A 25,481-nucleotide genomic window follows, 5' to 3' on the forward strand; every position below is an offset into this window, starting at 1 on the left:
CCCCCACAAAAAAAATCAACAATTATTATTATTAAATATTTATAAAATAGAATTTATATCCTATTAAATAATACCTGGACATTTCTTGATAAAATTTAACCATTAAGATGTGTGATTTTAACATCCGGTTAATTTACTGTTAGATGACATTTCCTGCTACAATAATTTTCAGGAAATGCCCCCCCCCCCCATAAGGCATTTGCTGTATAGTTAGTAAACATAGTATATTAAGACATTGTGATTCAGTATGTGTAGCATTACCTCAATGTCCTGTTTGCTTTCTGACTCTCACAGTTCCCGACCCTGCTGAATGGGCCGCTCCCAGTACCCCTCCCCAACCTGGACTCCTCTTCATCCTCCTCCTCCTCCTCCTCTCTCCTCCTCTCCTCCAGCGCCCAGAAATCCTGATTTCTGGACACTCCACATATCCCCTCCCCAGAATCATACCTTTGCTCTCACACTAAGAAGGAATTATGGACCTTCATGTCATTTTTGAGCCAGACTGCACTTCACCCCCTTGTGGCCACCTATAGCACCCTTCAGTTCTGTTGAATTTTGGACCAGCAAACTGTTTTCTTCTTTAACTCGGGCTGCAATCCAAACAGCTCACCAAAATTCCTCCGCAAGCTCTTAAAATAGGGAATTATGATGAGGTAATGCCAAAGAACGTGAAGTGTCCTTTTGAGAAGATGGTGAGTCACTGGAAACAGAGCCTTAGAGAATCTGTATCCTGGAGAAAGTGGCAAGTTATTTTTCATAATCTCAATTTCAGATCGAAACAAACGATGCTGCACGACGTAAACGCGTTTAAAACAGCGTCGACTTTCTCAGCGTTCCCTACTGTTCTCCATTCCTGAGGTGCTTCAACTGGAGAGATCTCGACCAGTTCAGAGAAGACATGTTTAAACCATATTAAAGGAATCTCGTTAGCATTTAAGTCTCTTTTGAATCTTCCCGAGGCTGTGAACCGGGTTTCTGTTCGTTTGTTGTTTGTCTGGTATTGTATTGTATTGTATAATATTGCGTTGTATGCACTGTGCTTCAAATGTACTACCGGCTGTGCCTTTTTTGTGTAAGAATTGTGTATTTGTATTATGTTCCTGCTTAAATACGTTTTTGTAATAGACGAAATTCCATTGCAATATTGGAAAGACAAGCTTTGTAATAGCTTCCGGTTTTTTTCATTAATGAATTGATTTTTAAAAAAAAGTGTATTCTCGTATTAATTTGATATTCTTTGCTTTTCAAGAATCAAGACAATGTGCCTTGTGTTTTTAAAATAAAATAAAAACAAGCGTTGAATGCGACGCAACGCTCTCGCGTCTGAACGGACACCTTGCATTTGTAGATGAAATGTACACAGACACACACACAAATATAATAAACAGACGACAGAGAGTTCGCTATATGAAACAGACCATGTTTACTTCACTGATTAAGAGAAATAAATATCTGCAGTACAAAGAGTTAAACGGTCAATTCAACCGACAGTTGGGACTGAGAGCGTCAGTGTTCCACGGAGGCGGAGCTTACAGGACACCACGCACTCCATGCGTCACGTATACACACGCAGTCACGCACACACTCACGCACGCACGCATCTCCAGAAACAATCGACTCCGATTTGACAATATTAATTAACATCTGTCAGTAAAAAAAAAAACAGTCATCTAAAATCTGTTTGATATCTTCTGCGTTCTTCAGGTTTATAAATGCTGGGGAAAAGAAACATTGGTCCAACGCTGCTGTCCTTTTTTTGTTGTTGTTGTTGTTACCTTTTTTCTTTTATACACACAATATCGTTTTCTCTTCTGAATAAAATCAAGCACAAATGTGGGACAGTCGGACTCCAACATGCCACATTAAGATACCATTATTCACAGAAGGGTCAATATGTAACATTGAAAAAAAAAACTCTCTTAATACTGTTAGTGAAACTAGCTCATCTTCATAGCCATTGCTTGCATGGAGCCTTTAAATGGCTCTGTACAGTTACAGAACTCCACTTTCACACATACAACCTCACTTTCTCGCTCTTTTACAAGAGTCGCATACACTCGTAAGCTACAGAGGAGCTCTATTAATAGAAGAAACTGGTTTTGATGATGCATCAGGAGCTCTAAAGGTCAAAGAAAGAATTAAAAACATCTGGCATACAAGCACTTCAGTTCCAATAGGATCACTCTGAATGAATGCAAAAGGAGAGATGGTCCGGTTCTCAGTTCAAAACGGTGAGGTCACAAAGTTCCTGCTGGTCCAGTGTTTGTTTTTTCCACCCTCATTCTGCAAGTCCACCTGGTCGAGATGGTCCCTGGTTCACGTGACGCGGCCTTTGAGGAACAAATCCACTCTTTTTCTTGAAATGATACTTTAAAATTGGAGGTTTTGGAATGAATGTTTTGAATCTGTCGCTCGGTTTGAAGCGCAATCGCCATGCCAGAAAACCAAAAGCCAAACACTCAAAACACTCGTATAAGCATTCCACCTCTGTAAATCCAACACAATGACAAACCGACAGCTGCGATCCCAACATTTTTTTTCAACAGAATTATAATCGTTCTTTTAAAACAAAACAAAAACGTGGGACTGATGGGTCCACGAGGGTTGCCCCGAGAGTGAGGAAGTTACGTAGAGACAGTAGTCAATTAGCAGCAAAACAACCCCTCCGTCAATAAATATATACACGTTCACACGCTCGCACACCCTAAGCGTCACATAGGGGACGGGGAAGGTGCATCCAGACAAGGGGCCGATGGGCGCTCTGGCTCAAGACTGCATGCTGGATGGCGGGACACTGGGGGAAGGAGGGGGGGGCTTGGGGTTGGTGACAGCGGGTTCGGCCAATCCCCTTCACCACGCATGCACACGCAACAAACACCCCTCTCTCTGTGAGCGAGGGGGGACTAAGTCTGTTAGTCTATACAACACAGTCACGGAGTAAGAGCTGTCGAACTGATCCGTCAAGTGTGTGTGTGTGTTTGTGTTTGTGTGCTTGTGTGAGAGAGTGAGAGCGATGGGCAACAGTGTGAGGGAACGCAGCTTAAAACAGCATGCTCTGCCGTCTGTTCTTGCTGTTGCCTGTGAGGAGAGAGACAGAAGGATGAGAGTGAAAAGGAGCAGAGAACAAGGTGTACAAGGTTACAAAATGTGTCTTATAAAGATTCATTTTAAATATTCAGTTAAGAAATTAATTCGCTTTATATAGAGGAGAGAACACGGTGCACAAGTTTACAAAATAATTTTTACAAATGACAATTAATTAAAAATATATATTTAGTTATAAAAGTATGCTATGATGCAAATATGTTATTTATATTTTTGTTATAATTGTAAATATTTCTTTAGTTATAAAATATATTAGTAATATTACTATGGGAGAGAACAAAGTGTGCAAGGTTACAAAATAATTCAAATATTTTAAATATATAATTCATTTCAAATACATATTTAGTTATAAAATAATTTTGTTATATTATTAGAGGACAGACCACGGTTGTGCAAACAAACAAAAATAATCCTTTTTTAGCTTTTTTTAAAAATTAATTTTAAAAGGTACACTATGTAACTTTTTTTTTTAAATTTACAAAACTGATATAATGAGCGAGTACATCAAGAATCCAAAAAGGTCCCATTATTATTATAGTATTTTATATATAATTTAGAAAATATATTTAGTTATTACACACTAATTACATTAATATATAAGAGCACAAAGGGTTAGAGGTTAAAAAATTCATTAAAAATATTAAAAATGTTATTATGTATAAAATGTATTACATTTTAGGACATTTATTTTTATTTTGTTATAAATTTAAATAATATATTTATAAAAACATTTTGACATTTTTATTCAATATTATGAAATATAAACTTTTATAATATTATTTTATAATATTTTTTAAAATATTTAATTTGAAATATAACATTAATTATATATGATTTATAAACCATATTATAAATCAAAGAAATAGAAATGTCACTTATTTTACATAATATTTAACATTTATTAATTTTTTAAAAATTGACCTTTTTTTTTTCTCGAGACAATGCATTAACAAATCCATTGACAGTGCTATTAAAATATGCTGTCATGATTTTGTTGGCATATAACACTTCTGTTAATCCACCAGGTCACGGGTATCAGTTAACCTTAAACCATTTTTTAAAATAATGTAGAATTAATCATTTTAAATAATTGCCCAAATCTAAATACAATCACATTAACCAACCTGTTCAATAGCTATTGGTCTACACGATCATTGCCACCTAGTGTCAGTTCCCAAAACTACTGACACAACTGACACTGACCCATACTGACTGATTACTATAAGAGTATCTGAACATAAATGCATGTATAAAACAAACACACACCTGTCTCTGGGTACGAGGAGTTCCGGTAACCGGGGTCCCTCTGAAGCTGCACTTCCTTCAGTGTAAATATGGATATGTCTGCACAAGCACAGCATATCATGAGAATGAGGACATATGAGCGATTATGTGGTGTGTGTGTGTGTGTATATGTGTATGTGTGTGTGTGTAAAGACACTCACTTTCTGGCAGTGTGTGCACACGCATGCCCAGACTCTTGAAGTAGGAGTGTTTCATTGATTCATCTGCAGAGATCCTCTTCTTGGACTCATACTATGGAGAAAAAAATAAATAAAGGATGAAAGCCTTGTTAGATTGATAAAGGGTAGTTTAAGTTATCATAATGCTTTAAAAGGGTTAATGGAAAATAAAAGTGTGCCAAGATAAAGAGATGGAAAATAATTTACAATTGTTTGTGTGTGTATTTAATGCAATCCATTGTTCTGGCACATTCTTACCCTTAGAAAGGACAATAACAGCTCTATTCCTTCAGTATCCAACCTGTAGATGGGAAGGGAGGAGAGTGAGAGAGATGTGACCATCGGCAGGTTGACAAATTAGACTGGCAAACGTAAGGAAGGAAGCAAACGGCCTCAGAAATTCCACAGGATATCCTGCTTTACTGGCACGCACATGGCTTTCTAACATACACCAGGAGACACACACACACTTTCCCAGAGCAGCATACACACACACACACACACACAGGCTTTAAGGTCATGGTCATTTGCTCTGTGTGGCAAGACAAACACACTGAAGCCACCGCACAGACACGGAGCACACAGACTCATAACAAACACACACTGCATGAAACAGCAAAGCAGCAGCTGGAGAGACACACAGATAGAGATCAGGTACCTGGGCGCATGATTGATGAACGGCTGAGGCTTGTATTTGGGGAAGTTGTAGGATTTGAACTCTTCGATGGATGAGATGCTGGGCCAGTTGTCCTCTGTAGGTGTACCTGTTTCACACAAAGCCAAAACATCCATTCAACACTTTATACTTTAAAACCTGTCTACGTTTAGCACATAGCTAACATTTTCTAAACAGAGCTGATACATTTTGGATTTTACAGGACTTAAATTCGCGGATCCCCTTTGATCATGATCTTTCTGTATTTACTTCAGTATATATAAATTCTAAAATGTACAATTTCTTTTGTAATATATATATATATATATATATATATATATATATATATATATATATATATATATATATATATATATATATATATATATAATAAAATTATATTGAGTATATTTAAAATAACATGCTAAACTACTTAAACTCATGAATTAAAAACATGTTTATCATGGAAGAGGTGTAGTACAGTATGTATAAATTTACATTTTAAATTTACTTAATGTTAATATTTTAAATAATTGTATAGATATTGCAAAAGAGCTAATCTCTAGCAAAATAAATCTGTGATAATGAGGGAAAAATGTAAAAGAAATTTCCATAAATGTTTATGTTCTTAAGGATTTCCACAACTTTACCACGACTTAATACAACTCTTTTTATAAATTATTTAGAGTTCTCTATTTCCAAGCAGTTGGAAAGTCCACAAATTGCTTGAAATATGATTTACATTTATGCATTTAACAGATGCTTATTTAAAACAACTTGCACTGCATTGAATACCTTTTTTAAAAAATGTTTTACCTTTTTTAATCAGTTCATGCTTTCCCTGGGAATCGAACCCATGACCTTGGCATTGTTAGAAGCATGCAGTACTGTTTGGGCTACAGTTTAAAAAAACTGAATATAGCTTAAAAATAGCTTAAAACCTCCTTTCCAGGTCTTTTTCTGAGATATTTCCACACTCCAGAATGCACAGTTAAACACATCAGGTGAGTGTCAGCAGGACAGGATTTCAACTGAACTGTGGTAACCTACCATGTGATCTCACTGTTTCCATGCACAAGCATGTGTTTGTGTGTGTGTGTGTGTGTGTGTGTGTGTGTGTGTGTGTGTGTGTGTGTGTGTGTGTGTGTGTGTGTGTGTGTGTGTGAGAGAGTGTGAGTGTGGACAGCAAGCATGGCAGCTCAGATGGTTGCAGTTTGCTTTTAAAGCAGGTGAGAAGCACTTCTGAGACTGAACACCATGACACATCTGGTGTGAGAGTGTGGGTGTTTAGTGTCGTAATGTCTGGAGTTGAAGTGTGTGTTTCATCACACAGGCTCTGAATTGAATCATTTAGTTGGAGAGCTGGGCGTGAGTGTGTGCGTGCGTGGGTGTGTGTGTGTTCGCTCACCCAGTAACCTGAAGATTAGATGCAGCTCATCTTCAACGGTGGATCCTGGGAACAGCGGCCGACCTGCAGCCATTTCATAAAATATACATCCAACACCCCTGAGGCAGAGAAAGAGACAGAGAGAGGATAAGACAGAGCATACAGGACAGGACTGAATGTAAATGTGACATCACTCACCACATATCAATCTGTGTGGAGTACTCTGAGGATCCCAGTAGTACATCAGGAGGTCTGTACCATAAGGTCACCACCTCATTAGAATATGTCTTAGTGGGAACCGACTTGGCTCGTGCCAGACCTACAAACACACAAACAAAAAACATTTATAATTATTATACAAAAAAAAAAAAAAAAAAGTTACATTTGCTGAATGAATCATATACATTTTTTTAATAAAAAAAGTTAAATAAATGTATACTATACTTTTAATGAAAAATAAATCACATGATATAAAGTTAAATGCATATTTTCAACATATACATAATCTAAAAAATACATAAAGGCAACATATAAAGTTCACAAAATATAGTAAAATTTGCATACATTTGAAATATTACACTTAGTATTTATATGTTGAATAAAATAAGTTAATAAATACATTTGTAAATGAATAAATTCATAATATATTATGTATTTTTAATGAAAAATAAATTATATATGATATAAAATTAAATACAAATTTTGAATATATAAATATTATAATATAAAATACATAAAGAACATAAAGTACACAAAATATACATTAAAATTTGCCTAAATTTGAAATATTACACTTAGTATTTATATGTAGAATAAAATAAAAGTTAATTAATACATTTATAATACATTAAAATGTATTTTTAATGGAAAATAAATTACGTAACTTTTTATATATATTTGTTAAAATACATATAAAAATGAATTGTATACAATTGAAATTTATAATAAAGTTAGTACATAAATTTAATGAATTATATGAATTAATGAAAAATACATAATAAAATACATAAATACATTTGTAAATACATACATGTATAATTAAAATATATTTTTAGTGAAAACTTAATTATAAATATTAAATAAACAATATAAATATTATATATATATATATATATATATATATATATATATATATATATATATATATATATTAGTGTTGGGCAATGATTACAAGGTTTAATTGTGATTAATCGCATGATTTTCTGCGATTAATCGCATTATGCACAAAATTCAATAATGCATTCAAAAGTAGTGTATTGTGCACTTTTTTCCATTTAAAAGTACTGCTATATGAACAAAAGTGCAATAACATTTGGTTTAAAAACACTTTAAACAAATAAGGTGCTTTTTTTACAGCAGTATTCCTTTTACATATAGCAGTTTAAATATTTCTTGTAAATCTCAACTTATAACATTAATGTAATCAAATTAAACATAAAACCAAAGCTATTTGCGACTGCCAGGGCATTAACGTTTTTATAGAAAATATTTTATAGTTTGTTATAGAAAAACAAGTTATGCTCAGAGTCCAGAGCCTCGATCATAACATTATAACAGGCACCTTCCGAGTATAGACCTGCACTATCGCGGGACCCAACGCAACAGAGTGCGGAGCGGGACAACACCTGATGGGCGAGACTCGTGTGTGTGGGATACGGGAGGATAAGGGTGTACTCCCTCTAGACAATCTTAACCGTGCCCGAGCGCGTTTGACCCCCAAAGCCCGGTTCGTTGGACTAGTGTGACCGCTCCGTGCCACCGATATCAGTTATATATATAGATCAGTGAGTGTGAGCGCGGAACTTATGATACGTGCAGCATGATTGCATGAACATTTCTGAGCGGCAAGAGTGATAGATCTGTAAGGCAATATATATTGTGAGAGGGCCGTGTGTTACCACGTACCAAACGAACAAAGTTAACAAAACAATGCACTCCACTGTGCTGAGCGAGAGAGTTTCTCTGCTGTCTTCACGTGCTATCGGAAACGTCCTATTTCCCAATTATGAAGTCGTGATTACGAGCACGCTGCATTCTTTTCTGTTAAAAATAACAGTGAACAGTGGTTTGTGAACACCCATCCCAAGCCAGTACTGATCAACATCCCACCCCTTACAACACACACACGCACATATAAATAAGGCACTCAATAGTGTAATATATAACAGAATATTTTCTGAATATCATTTATTTGACAGCATAGTGCTAAACATACCAAAGTCTGCCAGTTTGAGTTCACCCCTCTCATTGATGAGCAGGTTCTGTGGTTTCAGGTCCCGGTGCAGGACCTTGCGTCTGTGGCAGTACGCCAGTCCTCTCAAGATCTGGAACAGGAAAATCTAGAACCACACAGGTTAGAGTACAGGTCAGAAGACCAGAAAGAATGTTTCATGTGTTGCATTGCACTAATACCAACAAACCGACCGTTTATGTTTTGTTAAATCCATTTGGTGTAGAATAAACAGACACGGGACAGACCTTAACGTTGTGCATGCTCATGATGTTTCCACAATCGTCCATGTACTGCTTCAGATCCTTATCCTGCAGGAAGCCATCACAGAACAAATAAATAAATAGAGCAAGAAGCAAATGAATCAGAATGAGAGGAGCAGCATGAGACGTTCACTCACCAGATACTCAAAGACCAGAGTGAGGGATTTGTCCGTGTGGACAATATCATGAAGCGTGACGATGTTGGCGTGCTTTAAATCCTTCAATAATGACACTGAAAGAGAGAAAACGGCAGGATCAATCAGGGCACTATAGACATGAGTATCTTGGCATCCAAAGGGGTTTTGAGGAGAGATGAATATAAAGAGACACAGAGAGAGAGATTCCTCACCCTCTCTAATAGCTGTGCATGGAGCGCCCTCCTCATGCTCCAACCGGATCTCTTTCAGAGCTACCAGGTTGTCTGTCAGTTTGCTCCGCCCCTTGAAAACGGTGGCATACGTCCCCTATAATACAATTATAACAATCATTAGATTTCAGAATGCAAAAAGTCACTAGGTATGTACCAACAGATTAATCATTTACTGACAAGTATCATGCAATGTTATTGTAGTAAAATGAAATATAAATATATATATATATCATATAAATATATAGTACATATATTTCTTAAACACAAACTTTTATTTTGGATGTGATTTATCACGATTAATCGATTTGACAGCACTAAATCACACAAGTTTTACACTAGAGATGAAGTTAATGGATTAATTATTTACTGACAAGTATCAACCTTTTTTTTAAAAATAACTAAATAAGTAAAATAAATATTACATCTAAAAAACACCCAATAATACTTTGAAAAATATCTTATGTACAGTCAAATGATCAGCAGACTGCCATCAATGACCAAGATCATCTCAACTACCCCCTTATTATTGAACATGTTCAGTTACAGTTAAACACAGTGGCAGAAACACCTGCAAACAGAGTATTCTTATAATGCTATCAGTTAGTGAAAACTTCTGTGTGATGTGCAAGTCCAAGACTTCTGTTGTATCATCCACCGAATCATTAATCACTGTTAAACGCACTTTTCTGACAGGGCAAAATAATGATGAAATGTCAGAACTAGACTCATCGTACCTCTCCCAACTTGTCCAGTTTGATGTAGGTCTCCAGTTTCCCAAAGCCGATTTCTGACTATAAAAAGAGAGAAGGAGAGAGATTGCTTCATTAATGCGATCTGGTTAATGCTGAACAGGCCTGCATGTGTTCAACAGACCTTTTCAGTGAGAAACACGTGTCTGGAGTGTTGCTCGCTGTCTCTGATATCTGCAAGCCAAAATTATTTCCCAGACAAAGCCATTAATCACACACAGTATTCAGACTCCCATGGACACCAGGGGGCACCAGAATGCCAACATAAACCCCCTCGCCTTTACACACACATTGAGGGTTGGAGGTGGGGACGACATAGACAGATGACAGCTAAGAACAATGGATGCCAAGAAACCCAGACGCAAAAGCAGGGGGCTTTTCACATGCAAAACCCTCTACGTATGCGCCCAACAGACAAAGAACATGGTATGTGTCTTTGTGCTCCACTGAGAGTGCGACACACTAGGTTTCTCGTCCACAGGCCGGGTTTATCTGCAGCAGTCCGTGTTGTTTTGAAAAGCTTGCTGTGGACTCATTAACTAGAGCTGAATATTCTTCAGACATAATCTTTTACTCTTAAACAGCTCAGCTAAAAATGCCCTTTACTCACTCTCATGCCATTCCAAACCCATTTCCTTTAATCATGGAGCTCAAAAGGTCTTCAAAATTGTTCTTTGCATACAATAAAGTACGTACCATGAGTTTTCAACCTGCAAAAAAAGCACTTTAAAAGTTGCCCGTATGGCGTATGCACTATTTCTATTCTCACATAAGTCTCATAAAGGCATGATATGATAGTTTTGTGCAAGCTATTCTCTGTACTTCTCAAACCTAATTCGATTAGATCACATTTTGTAACCAATCGTGACCCACAAAGTCATTGCACAGCTTCTGAAAACTTATAATACAGTGCAAAAGCCGTTTGGACTTCATAAAAATAAAAATCACAACAATTTTTGGAAATTTGCACAAATTGCAATTTTCTTTGTGCAAAACATTTTTATATCTTTAATTAGATGCAAATGTTATTTTTAAAACTTTTTTTTTTTAATCTTGAAATTTTGTGGTGTAATATGACACGGATGCAATCAAAGAGATTCAACCATGTCCGTTTGGCAGAAAAATGCTTATATACAAAAGCATTACAAGCTTTGATTAACATATATTAGCAACACTGGCGTTTGACCAACCGTGGTTATTGTATGATTTCATTACATTGATGACTAAAAGCATCTTAGACATGCACAAAAAAGAGTCCAAAACAAAATGAGGGTGATTAAATTCTGATATTCTCAAATGACCCATCTTTTAAATAGATATAAAACACACTATTATGCATTTCACAGACAGCACTTGATTACATTTGAATTGAATACATTATGGTTCAAAAGTTTGTGGTCTGTTATTTCATTTATTTAAATGTTTTAGAAAAAGTAAAAACAGTAATATTATAAAATATTATTACAATTTAAATGTAAGATTTTCTATTTTAATATACTTTAAAATATATTTTATTTGTGTGATGTCAAAGTAGAATTTTCAGCATCATTACTCCAGTCTTCATTCAGATATGCTGATTTGCTGCTCAAGAAACAATTCTAATTATCAATGTTGAAATCAGTTGTGCTGCTGGTTAATATTTTTGCAAAAACTAGAATTCTTTGATGAACTTTTAAGCTTTTAATTGAAATAGAAATCTTTTGTAACATTACAAATGTCTTCCCTGTCACTTTTGATAAATTTAATGCATATTTTGCAAATTAAAAGTATTATTACTGACTGCAAACTTTTGAACGATAATATACATAGTATAATATCTAATTCAGAGTGCCAATGGCTTGCTGTTTGACAGCCGTGTCATAGTTTTAACTCTGCCAGATTGAATAATCTACATAAACCTTATTGTTTCAAACACAATGTGGGATTAATTCATCTTGAACACCATGGTCCCACAGCCATTGATGTCAAAAGAGAAACTTAATGTCGAGTCGTGTTGCTATGCTGCATGGTTGCTAGGTAGATATCCCATCATGCTCAAACAAAGAGACGCACGGCATATTATGAAAGGTGATTTAGGAGGTGTGTCATGATTATGTGGTTTATAGAAAACACAAACACATAATTAAGACTAGTATGGGACAAATATGATGGCATTAAAAGGTAAACTACCTTTTAATGTCGTAAAAGGGCCTTCTAAGGGTTTATTCACGCAAACTCACCAGCGAGGCTCTACGTGACCGCCGGCTGAGGGGTTGGTCAAACGGCGGGCTGCTCAGCTGCAGCTTTTCCAGGTAACCATCAGGAATCCGGATATCAGCAGGCAAAGACAAGCGTTTATTCAGGTCCTGAGAATCAAATCACACACACATATGCAAACTAGTCAGTCGCGAGGGACAAAATTATCTCAGTTCTCATCAAAGTAGGAATCAGATTAATAATTGATGCTTGGTGACTATTCATTTGGTGTGTCTCGTCTGAGAGCAATGTGTGTGTGCTTGTTTTAAATAAGATAGTGTGACTTCATAAAGCCGTTCTCAAACCAGAGCATTAGCATCTTCCATAAATAACCCTCCATCATGCTTTGAATCTCCTGCATTTACATCTCTCTCTCTCTCATGGCTTTTTTCTCCACCCACAGGCTACTTTTAAAGACGCGCGCAGCATGATATAATCTCATTGGGCAGCACATCAGTCCAATACTTGTGTACAAGTACAGGCTGAATGAGTGAATCATTTCACCCCAGAAATCAAAAGAAAAACTAATTATTTTTCACATCATGACATTTTTAATAACATTCAGATGAGCACATTAATCTTAAATTAAGCACATTTACCCACGCAATTCTCATCACTTTAATGCAAAATAAAACTATCTGTGCCACTTTTGAAAATGTTTAGACAAGATGATTTTCATAACGGTCACAGCAATGAGAATCTAATGAGAATCTGTGAATTTGAGAATAATGAAAACTATAAGTAAATAAAGAATTGTAAAAACTTTAAACTCTTAGTAAATTATGCATTATTACAACAAACACTATATCTAAGCCTTGGTAATTAAAATAGTTTTTTATATATATTTTTAATTTCATTTAAAGTAACATTTTTAAACCAATCAAAAGGAATAACAAATTATATAATGACAAACTTCAAATGGATAAATTATTTTATTATTTAATATTATTTATTTATAAATTTAATTATAATATACATTATTTATATTTATAATTTTTTTATATATGGATATTATATTGTTATTACATGTTACATTAAGGAGATTTTGGTGGTAAAACTATAAACTAAATGGCCTGAAAATAATTGGCAAATGTCACAAAATCATAATAGCAGACTATATCCAACAAAATTCTTTTTTTCTTCCCCTCTTAATTTTTAAAAAGTAGAATGTGACCTGACACCTCTTCATGAGATTCACCTATACATTGTTAAATGATATCTACATATCTATTGGCTTTTAAACTGTGCATGTAGCTGCAGTAACCCAATTCATACAGCAGGAGGCAAAAGAGCACCGGAGACAGAGAGAGAGAGGAACGCACGGCCAAATACCTAGTTTGGACTGAAGTTTGCAATTAAAACCCCAGAATAAGAAGCTTTAAAGGCGTTATGTAGCAAGAGTGTGTGAATATCTTGATGTATTCAGGTTAATTCTGATTTAAAAAAGTCGTTTTTCTATTTCAAAATCCTCTAACAGTGTTATTCCAACCTTCTTTTTAACAATGTACTGCAGAGAGAAGAATAGAAAGTGGAAATGGAAGGAGCGAGAAAAAAAAAGAGAGACCAAATCCATTCCTTTCAGATCATTGTGTGCGGTAAGACAGAAAGCCAGTTATTAATATCAAACAGCAGCCCAACCTCGACAGACAGACACAGATGTATATGATTTGAAAATCACCGTCTGATACAGTACGAACCAAATGCGACGCCTGTTTACAGTGATTTTTCTGTACTCACAGGAAACGAAAAAGCCACATAACGCATCATAATCACAGCCAATCAGAACATATTTGATGTTTAATACATAGTTATAAGGAGTGGGATTTTGGACCAATGAGAATTCACAATAGGCGGGACTACGTAGTCTGTTAGCCTAGACATAGAAACCAAACCGTATTGACAAAAAAGAAATGGCTTTGATTTACAAAATGTTCTGTTATTTTTTGTGGTTGTGGCTGGTCAAGACAAAAACTAGTCAAAAGATCTCAAATCTTCAAAACTTGACGTTTAACACCTGAGAGTCCTCGAACTGCAGTTCCTCTTATAACATCTGCACCTGCCCACAAAACCTCCAAATTTCTTAAGATCATCTCAGCAAGGAGGAAGGGGAAGAGAAAAGCCGACTAACAGGACAAGGGAGAAAACAGGAAAGGATGAGAAAGAAAACACATCAGAGGAATCCCTCCACCTACCCAAAGCCAAAAATAAAGCTCTCAGTAGTGACACATCACCCAGTCTGAAGCTTTCAGGGTAACACGCGCACGCTTTCTGCCGCCTCCTGTGAATAAGCGAGCGTGTGGCAGGTTTGTGCTGCTGATTAATTTATGGCCACACGCGGTCTTGTCTTACCTCCATGGATATGCGCCGATGATTTCTGGTGCGGAGACACACGCCAGTGGGCGATTGCACTTCGTCCGAGGACGTCCCTGAGGCCTGATCGCTCTCGCCATCCGAACCCATCTTCAGATTCTCATGAACAATGTCTGCGAGAGAGGAAGAGGAGGTCAGAAAATGAAAATGTGTGATATATGTGGTGCGAGACGCTTCTGCTCTAACGGATGAGCTAAGGAAAGGGTTTCTGGGAGGTTTTATTAGCGCATATACTCGTACATAGCTGAATCCCAATACTTACAATAGTTCCCAATATACTTACACTAATACGCAATAAAAGAATGCATGTTTGATCATATTTTTTCATTACATCTTTTATACTGAATTTAATTCATTCTGAAAAAAATAAAATAGAATATTTTGGATTAAATTAAATTTATTTTTGGACATTTTTTTAACTAAGGTACAAGTCCTCTATTTGGCTTTTCAATTGGTAATGAGAATTTGATAAAATAAAAATAAAATAAAATAAAAATTGGACTTAATTCAATTTATATGAAGGAGTGTCATTATTATTATTATCATATTTAAAATTATTAAAAATAATTTAAATAAATTTTTTAACTTTACAATTTGACAAATAAATAAAAACACATTTAATATTTTAAATGGATATGTAATATTTTAAATAGTATAATTCAAGGTGGAAATTTTATTTAAATGTGAAAAAAGTCTGTAAAATCAAAATATAACTTTTAAAAACAAGTAACTTCCTATAAGAAAGCATTTACCAACGGTTTTCTTAATCCAAATTTTATTTTGATTAAATTTTTAAATACAAAGAGTTTAAACACAAAACAGCCATCAAAAAATGTTGACTAATTTTAGGCCTAAGATGCACTTTAAGGACATTACTATTACATTATTGTATGGTTAAAATCAGTTAAAAAGTACATCTGAAATACTATTTTAATATACTATGGTTTGGGACACACTAATCTGACTATGTAGGATAGATAGTGATTCGGGATTCAGTCTGTGTGCGTGTGTGCTGTAAAAGCAGCATTTGATTTCAGTGAAAGACCTTTTTCATCCTCTTCCCTTAAAACACACACACACACACACACACACACATACTCATACCTGTGTACACAAAGCGACATAAAGCGACATGCACAGCACATCAAGCAGAACGTCTGTTAATAATTTTCCCGCAGTTATTGATATTCATGAAAACCAGTCAAGCATGACACTGACACACATCCTCTGTTCAAATTCACCTATGCCACGATTCCTGAGAAAGGCACATGGATTACACTGAAAACAAGAAAGGTGTGAAGGGATATGCACTTTCCCATGTGCTTTTTGTTTATACAGCACTTGTGTGTGAACTATGTCCTCAACTCTTCTCTATTACATAAAAGTATGATCCGGCTTATCGGAGCTGGCCTATGGGCCAAATCATGATGTAATCAGGGTTTAAAAACCACATGCACATTCACCAATTGAAAACCAGCGGCCGGGAATTAAGAGTCCCGTCCAGTCGACACGTGTTCTTGTACATGTGCATGTACGCGCAGTCTTTTAGTACTTGGAAAAGGGGCGGCCGAAAATAAAAGCTGTTCCGGAAGAAAAGAGATTATATTCCCACATAAAAGAGTGCTGTGAACTAGAAAAAGAGTCTAAAGGTGTGGTCGTGGCTCTGTAGTTTTATGGCAGGCTGTTTGCTGCTGTACGGCCCCCTCCTCCCTCACCTCATAAGGAGGAGTCCCCCAAGGGTGACATATCGGCCCGCTCTTTTATCTGGCCGAGGCGGTAAAAAGTACCTAACCTGAGGGCCATCCATTACGGCACAGCTGTCTGCTGTCTGTCCACTCTGATATCTTCAGACCAGAGGGAGAGAAGTGAATCTTTGGTGAATAAATGTATTTTGCATAAAAAATTAAGCAAAGACAATTAAATTATTATCCTCATTACAAAAAGTTAGTACTATTGGTATATTAAGGCAGCATTTATGTATTAATGTATTCTAAATAAAATAAAAATAAATAAATAAAAATAATTGGTAATAGGAATTTAATAAAAAAAAGTATTAAAAAAAACGTTTTTTTTTTTATTTAGAAAATGTGCCCAAATTGTTTGGAAAAGTTTAAAGCAGTTGATCATGACAAAGGCAGCTATTCTCTGGACATGCATTTTTTGCCCAATAAAATAAATAATTGGATTTAATTAAAAAAAATTTGGACTAACTTTGGGGGAAATGTCCTCATAAAAAAAAGTCCCAAATAAAATAAATAAATAAAAAACTGGATTTGAAAAACTGGAAACATTTCATTTTTGAGTATTTTTGGACTTTTTTTAAGCCAAGATACCAGTTCTCTGTTTGGCTTTTTGATAACGAGAATAGAATAGAATAGAATAGAATAGAATAGAATAGAATATATTAAATATAATAATTTGGGGGAATTAATAGGAATAATGTCAGTGCAAAAAAAATCTTAGCCATCATGGTTTATGCAGAATATAAGTTCTTGGTATTTCTTTTATATTTTGACTTTGGGGTGAAACATGAACTGGACATTTCTTATTAGAGAGACACGAGGAAAGTTTCAGTTTCATGGCTAGTAACCGCTGTGGCCTCATTTCTGCATCCCGTTACACCAATGAAGTCTTTGAAACAGCGAGATGGTGTGTGTGTGTGGAAGTGTGAAAGCGTGTGCAGTCGCAGGTAATGTGCCCTATTTTTTTTAAATCCGACATACTGTGAGGTAACGAGTCACTCTGTCAAATCACGCCATTTCCCTCTGTTCACTCTCCCTTTCCTGCCTTTCATCTCCTTCCACCTCCTCCTCTCAACATCAGAAGCGCTGTGCTCTTTCATTCCGTCAAGCCCGAGACAACCTCACTTGTAATTTTGACGCGTGTCATCTGTCTGCCTCACCCCATCGCTCCGACTTCTGCTCTCCTCCGGCCGTCTTTTACACACTAATGCTGTGAAAGTCTAGAATGCACAGTGTTCTACTTTCCCCCCCCAAAAAAAAGTGTGGCACGGAAAAATCCTGCAAGAACGAAAGTGGGTCAAACTCTAATAAACTCCAGACTGTCTTTGACTTGGAATGCGTCCTATTCAAGGAAACTCAAGGTGATCACCAAACGCATTTACATCACAGCTTACAAATTCCACAATCAGTGGCAAATTAACAAACAGCCGCTCGCTGACATCACTGTTAAAGGATAAGAATGCGGGAATGGGGGCCGGACACATCTGGACTTGTGTCTGAGATGCTGGTAAATAATAACCTCATGTATAGAAAGCACCACACATAAACACACTCTGAGAGAAGCCGGACGGAACCATTCAACTGTGACACACACTTCTTGATCGCCTCCCACTAACCTTCTCCTGACTCACTTCCTGTCAGTGTGTGTGTGTGAACGCCCACTCGCGCAGTTGCACGCATGCACACCGGGGTTAGACATGACTGCTCCCATGACGACAGGGAGACAAGGTTGAGCGGCTCACATTCATCGCATAGCAAGATTTTGCAGAGCTGAATTTTTGACTCCTGACTGATCATTTAATATAACTAAAGACTTTTAGAGAGAAGAACTGCTTGCTGGCAGTCAAACTGAAATAGCCAATGAAGTGAAAGTGGGCGTGGTCTTTGGGATTGGTTGTGGGTGAGTGCGACTTGAGTCATTCACAAGCATCAGGTTTGATTCATCCACACCACGCTCCCTAAAAATGATCCATCGTTAACCAACCCAAAGGATTGAGCCAAATATTGAAAACATTAATACTAATACATAATTACAAAGACCTTTTATTTGAAAAAGTCAACGAAACTAAATGACATGGAAGTATAATATTAATATTTCTCTTTATTTCAATATTTCTTTATTTTCTTTAAAAAATGGTCTTGAATTAGAAAAATATAAATAATTATAATAATAAAAGTAATCCTAAAAAGGTTTTGAAAGGGTGAAAAGGTTTACTTAAAATAAAAATATTAACTGAATTTAATTAAATTCTAATTAGGAAATTGCAACTGTATTAAAACGAACAACATTCTGCAGTAACTATTTACTTTCTGTCTACTAAACTTACTTTATTAATCCTTAAAAAAAACTGAAACATTAAATTGTATATTAAAATTAAAATAATAAACAAATTCTAATTTTAAAAATAAAATGCTACTCAAATAAATAACAATAACAATAATAAACAATATTAATCATGAATAAATTACACATTTAAAGATTATATTAATATTCAAATTAATGAAATGTAACTCAATTCTAATTAAATACTATTTTACTAAAATTACATTAAAATGAACAATAATAACAAAAAAAGATAATTATTTTAATAATTGTTGTTAATCCTGAAAAATGAAACATTAAAAGTTTATTAATATTACAATTATTATATTAACAAATATTAAATGTAATTCTAATTAATAGAATTCTAAAAAATAATTTTTATTAAAATGATTCAAATCCTTTAATAACTCTCTAAAATTACTAAAATTGTGTAATAACTGTTAAATTAAAACAAGAAATGAAATGATATTACCATTATTAAAATGTTTAAATATTACTACAATTCATATCCAATTTTTGTTGTTTAGTCAAGTCCAATGCAATGGATTATTGCTGCACATTATATTGAACAGTCCAAAGATATGCATGATGAATTTTGTCTTTTTAAAGAATCACGTTTAATGCTGAATACTTCTGAATAGGACTTTAAATGAAGGCTCTTCGAAACAGCCTGCAAATGTGTTATGATTGGCCACTCACCGAGACGGCTGCCGTTTCGAGGCATGGCCATGAAGGAGCCCAGACTGCCCCCGATGACACTGTGTGGCCGGCGCAGGGGAGGCTTCTTAAAGGAGCCCGTGTACTGGTGCAAAAACGAGTGCATGCTGTGGGAGGAGGGCGGCCGGCCATTCCTCACGATGGGCTCTGAAATAACAACGATACCTCCGTCAATACACACACAAAACATCAGTGTAATTGCATGAATAGATTTATATCCTCATAGGTGCAAAGCAGTCAATACTTCATTAAAAGTATTACTTTGCTACATGAGGTTACGCTGAGGTCAAAGAGAAGCTACTGCAATAAAAAGTGAAACCGGCAACTTTCTAGAAACTGGTGATGTCTTGACATAATAACCCATATCTTTCACTTTCCATCAAGCTGAGTGATGCTGGGAAGGGCAACACCTGCTGTGTTTTTCACTTTTAATCAAAAGACAAGCTAATCATCACAAAGGTGTTGCTATAGCAACATTTAAACCAATAGGAAAGCAGCTGTTGATACTGGAGCCATTTGAGCCAATCAACACAAGGCATGATAAAGCATCAATCAAACAAACTTAAGTTTTAATCAAAAGGCGAGTTAATGATTAAATAGCTGTTGATATGACAACACATTATTAACCAATAGAACCACTGCTGACACTCGACACCCATGTGCCTTTCAAATAAAATATACACTGCCTAAATTAACTTTAAATCAACGACTGTAGAGGTTATATGACCATCGCACTGTGTGTGTGTGCACCTGTCCCTCCCACCTGTTTTTGCTCACACCACCTGTCCAGTCAACCAACCCTTCCTTGAGCTTGCACACACACCCATATACACACGCATGAAAAAAAAAAAAACACACACAGCACCGCAGTGGTACTGCATTACATAAGGAGATAAAGAGCTGCTCTCTGGGATGTTGTAATCTAAAAGTCATTCTACGCCATAAGCATGCTCAGACATACAAACACAAACAGCGAGGCTCTCTGTCTCTAAACAACCCAAGCTAAAATGTCTTTCTTATACAGTATTTAACCCACCGAATGTCCTATTAAATCGCATCCGCCTAGGTAAAATTTGATCCCTGGGTCAAATACTGAAAAGCATTAATATCCTGAACAAACTTGATAATGGTAACAACAGATCTACAGGCTCCCTAATAGAAATAGTTTTTGTTTTTTTTAACTTGGTTTATTATAAAGAAATTATTGAATATTGAAGTTAAACATGGAGAAAAAATTTTTGTAACTTGTTTCAGTCAGTTTTATTTATAAAGTCTTACATTATAAAGCTGAACTCAAAAAAAGAGAAAAGTACAGGTGCATCTCAATAAATTAGAATGTCGTGGAAAAGTTCATTTATTTCGGGCTTAATCTAAGATGTATAACAATTCTGGGTTACATTTGATTTATATATTTACAGGCAATTTAAAACTGCATCACAAAACAAACAGACAGAAAAATAATATTTTTGAGATTTTGCTTTTACGGAGCTTGTTTAAATATTTTTTGACAAACTCAAATTTTTGTTTGCTGTGTTTTTTTCAGAAAATAAAGACAAAAGAAGGGGTAAAGTCAAAAAGCAACTGTGGCCCCAAACCATTTCACTTCTAACATGAGAGAAAAAAAAAAACACTACAACAAAACCAAAAATAAGAAAACCAAAAGAAAAAAAAAACAGGCTTGATTTTGTTCTTTGGGATTTGGAATAAAGGGGTAAAAGTCAAAACGCAGCCGTGTTCACAAACCTTTTTACTTAACATGATTGAAACAAAAGAAAAACCAAAACAACACAAAACAAAAAACAAACCATTTTACTTCTAACATGATTGAAACAAAAGAAAAACCAAAACAACACAAAACAAAAAACAAACCATTTTACTTCTAACATGATTGAAACAAAAGAAAAAACAAAACAACACAAAACAAAAAACAAACCATTTTACTTCTAACATGATTGAAACAAAAGAAAAACCAAAACAACACAAAACAAAAAACAAACCATTTTACTTCTAACATGATTGAAACAAAAGAAAAACCAAAACAACACAAAACAAAAAACAAACCATTTTACTTCTAACATGATTGAAACAAAAGAAAAACCAAAACAACACAAAACAAAAAACAAACCATTTTACTTCTAACATGATTGAAACAAAAGAAAAACCAAAACAACACAAAACAAAAAACAAACCATTTTACTTCTAACATGATTGAAACAAAAGAAAAACCAAAACAACACAAAACAAAAAACAAACCATTTTACTTCTAACATGATTGAAACAAAAGAAAAACCAAAACAACACAAAACAAAAAACAAACCATTTTACTTCTAACATGATTGAAACAAAAGAAAAACCAAAACAACACAAAACAAAAAACAAACCATTTTACTTCTAACATGATTGAAACAAAAGAAAAACCAAAACAACACAAAACAAAAAACAAACCATTTTACTTCTAACATGATTGAAACAAAAGAAAAACCAAAACAACACAAAACAAAAAACAAACCATTTTACTTCTAACATGATTGAAACAAAAGAAAAACCAAAACAACACAAAACAAAAAACAAACCATTTTACTTCTAACATGATTGAAACAAAAGAAAAACCAAAACAACACAAAACAAAAAACAAACCATTTTACTTCTAACATGATTGAAACAAAAGAAAAACCAAAACAACACAAAAGCAGAAGTTAAAACCCTTGCTAATATGTGGATTAAAGGAAAGAGAAGAGAGCGGCAATAGGTTCCTTACGTAATGGCAGGGTCTTAATAAAACATTCATTAGTCTGCCTAAAACAAATGGCTGGGTCAACAGCACTGCCATTCCCCACATTCAACACAGACCTAAAAACATCCACACTGTCAATGCGTGTATGCAGAGCTGAGTGGGCATGTTTAGACCGCTGTGCATTTGCACTGGTAAAAGAGTGCAACATTCACGTGTAAATTCTCTGGATGCTAGTGTTAGTGTTTAGGGCATGAGTGAGAGAGGATGTTTTTACTGCTGTCAGACCAATGTCCACACAGTAATAAATGTTACCAGCTGCAATGCATCAGGACATGCAGATAAGGCCATGTTCATCCAGATATAAAGATAAACACATACACAGACTCTGTGCCAACCCTACTAAGCTGTCTCGATATCTACATAGACAGCTAATGTCTAAGGCAGCAAAACAGAATCTTATAAATGACTAAACTGAAATGTTAACACTCGCTAATGGGCACAAATAGGGCTCCTCAAATTAAAGACAAGTAAAAACCAGCTATGTTCATGTTTCATTTTGATTTAACCTAGTGGTAAACTAATATATCGCCAACGGCAATATATTGGCCAATATTTTTAAATAAAAAAATTTAAATAAAAGATTATAAAGTTAATTTTTTTCCCTCAGATTTTTCCAATTATTTATATAAATGTTATTTTACATAATATTTATATAAATAATTGCATAAATTCAATTTAATTGCCGATATTGGCATCAGCCATAAAAAATAAAAAAAATCAACACTGCTCAACCACTAGTTTAATTTGTGGTAAATAGGTTCCATTGCTAAATATTCTAATAATCAAAACAAAACAAAAAACAGAGAGCATGCACAGAAATTGGGTCATTTTTAATTAGATTAAACTTTTTTTTTCAGTACTGAATAATATCTACATGGTCATTTGAGTTTAACCCAATGCATTCTAGGACTGTGTATATTTCAGAAGAATGTGTGCATTTCTACCTATATTTTGGTCAAAGCAAAAGAAATGCAATAACGCAGCATAATTTCGATGCCTACAGTGTGATTTAATGCATCTATAATGCTTAAAAATGATGCAATTAGTAACTATTTTATGTTTTGGTCAATTAAGAAGGGCTATTAATATTAGGTCAATAAAGGTCAATTAGTAAGGTCAATTAAAAGGATGATCTAACGATGGCGCCGACGGTAATGGCTGCCTCTGTGGCGTGCTCCGCAGTTGTTTTCATGTTTTTGTTAGTTTGTCCTGTCTTTAGTTATATCCCTGCGATCAGTTTCACCAGAGACGAATTGATGGACATTCGGCATGTACACACCACCCGATATTTCACCGGTTTTCGACTATTCGGATGTTTTGCTGGACATTGCAGTCGGGGGAGCTGTGGCGCTGATCAAGCGCTTCAGGACTTGCAGACGGGGGAAGCGAGCCGGCGCGCTCGTGAAGCTCAGACAGCGCAGATTCAGAACGCCGTTGCCGAGGATCCATCTGGCGAACCTCCACTCTCTAACCAACAAAACGGACAAACGGACAAAAAATAAGGATTTTTCAAACTCTGCTGCTCTGTGTTTCACGGAAACCTGGCTGAAAGACGCCATTCCGGACAGCGCGTTGAGTCTCCCGGGCTTTCAGCTGTTCAGAGAACAGTTTCTTCCCTCAGGCCATCCATCTCATGAACACTTGACAATAACACTCATACACTTATTTATCTAACACTCATACTCAGTCTACACCTCAAATTTGCACATACTATACAGTACCTGTACATACAAAACTATTGTAATATACCTGCACATACAATTGTGATTTATATATTTTTATTCTTATATACTTGTTCTATTTTTTATTATCTGTGTTTTTTGTTCTGTCACTGTCATTCTGTTACACTGTGGAAGCTTCTGTCACGAAAACAAATTCCTCGTATGTGTAAACATACCTGGCAATAAAGCTCATTCTGATTTTGATTATAATCTGTATGAATTCGTATGATCTCAGTCGCACGTTTTTTCGATCTGCTTACATCCCACTGACGGTTAGGTTTAGGGGCAAAACTGCAAAAACGGCATGTTTTTTGCGTGACTCAAATTGTACGAAATCACCTTGTAGTTGCTTCTCCTCATGAGATCAGGTTGGGTTTGATTCAGTTCATTATATAAAGTTCATGCTCCGATGTAAACTGCAAGCACACCCTAAGCTGAATGTGTCCTATTTCAAGGGTGGTTTTCGATTCAGCATGAAGTTTGAGGCAAAAAGGCTTAAAAACCATTTCTGAACCCAGTTACCCTACATTCAAGAACATTTTTACCACAGTTCCCACTTGCATTAAAACCCTCCCTCATAGGTGCTCCGAGTCAGGGCCGAAATGGCCATGGTAGTTGAATCTGTGCTTTCGATAAGTGTGGTTACTGTTTTACCTCAGTCAAGCACTCAATACACCCAGCGGGTGCATTGGGGATGGAAGGTAAGTGGGAAACGCAGTGGAACTCACACCACACTGGTTTCCAGTTTACACAGAGTCTCATTGTACAGTCTGAATCAGTCTGTCTGATTCCAGTCCATCCGTCAGGTCGGCCGAAGGCAGCGGAGCTAATTTAGCCTGTCTCTCACAAGCTGTCACATGCTCCCTTCCTCTCATTCTCCTCACACGGGTGCCATTGCTGTTACGTAATTACTAGCTAGCTGCACATATAAGAGCGAGGAGAAGAAAAATAACTTTGTGGAAGAGGACAGGGAGCGTTTTGCTTAGTTTCTTTTCAACTGAAATTGCATTGCTTCAGGCATTTAGGCTGACTAGAAGCATGACAGCAGACTCTTTCACATCAGTCCTGGCTCAGCACTGTTTATGGTCACAAAAATGGCACAGGCTTCAGTTATGACAGATCAGAATGACAGGTTTTCAACGCAGCTTGAAATGGTTGTGTCAGGGTGACTAACACGAGCTAACGTGGTCAACACGGGCGACCCAGAGAAAACAAAATACTCTGGGTGTAAATACTGTAAGCGAAAAGAGAGACAAGGAATATTTTGGGTTCAAACTCAAGTTAAGACATGATGTTACCAAAATAAATTAATGTCGCTCATTTTCTTTAAATAAAACAAAAATCTTGGTTACAGTAA

At 35.6% G+C, this 25,481-nt stretch overlaps 2 protein-coding genes across 2 annotated transcripts in view; one reads left to right on the forward strand and one right to left on the reverse strand.

Annotated features, from left to right (window-relative positions):
- The window catches only part of LOC107584046 (ETS domain-containing protein Elk-3-like), a 23,477-nt gene extending 21,757 nt beyond the window's left edge, over positions 1-1,720 (forward strand). Inside the window, exon 9 of the mRNA XM_016270449.1 lies at positions 295-1,720. Coding sequence (XP_016125935.1) covers positions 295-408 — 114 coding nt within the window. The 3' untranslated portion in view covers positions 409-1,720. The remainder of the gene's footprint in view (positions 1-294) is intronic.
- Positions 1,693-25,481, reverse strand: part of cdk17 (cyclin dependent kinase 17) — a 57,018-nt gene continuing 33,229 nt past the window's right edge. Inside the window, exons 3-17 of the mRNA XM_016270408.1 lie at positions 19,592-19,756; positions 14,807-14,940; positions 12,442-12,567; positions 10,208-10,264; positions 9,453-9,567; positions 9,241-9,335; positions 9,089-9,151; positions 8,826-8,949; positions 6,809-6,929; positions 6,632-6,729; positions 5,227-5,332; positions 4,827-4,869; positions 4,551-4,641; positions 4,372-4,449; positions 1,693-3,078 (exon numbers count right to left, since the gene is read on the reverse strand). Of these exons, the coding sequence (XP_016125894.1) occupies positions 3,041-3,078; positions 4,372-4,449; positions 4,551-4,641; positions 4,827-4,869; positions 5,227-5,332; positions 6,632-6,729; positions 6,809-6,929; positions 8,826-8,949; positions 9,089-9,151; positions 9,241-9,335; positions 9,453-9,567; positions 10,208-10,264; positions 12,442-12,567; positions 14,807-14,940; positions 19,592-19,756 (1,454 nt within the window). The 3' untranslated portion in view covers positions 1,693-3,040. The remainder of the gene's footprint in view (positions 3,079-4,371; positions 4,450-4,550; positions 4,642-4,826; positions 4,870-5,226; positions 5,333-6,631; positions 6,730-6,808; positions 6,930-8,825; positions 8,950-9,088; positions 9,152-9,240; positions 9,336-9,452; positions 9,568-10,207; positions 10,265-12,441; positions 12,568-14,806; positions 14,941-19,591; positions 19,757-25,481) is intronic.

This window comes from Sinocyclocheilus grahami, unplaced genomic scaffold (genome assembly GCF_001515645.1).
Source record: "Sinocyclocheilus grahami isolate Dianchi unplaced genomic scaffold, SAMN03320097.WGS_v1.1 scaffold56.1, whole genome shotgun sequence".
Lineage (NCBI taxonomy): Eukaryota > Metazoa > Chordata > Actinopteri > Cypriniformes > Cyprinidae > Sinocyclocheilus > Sinocyclocheilus grahami.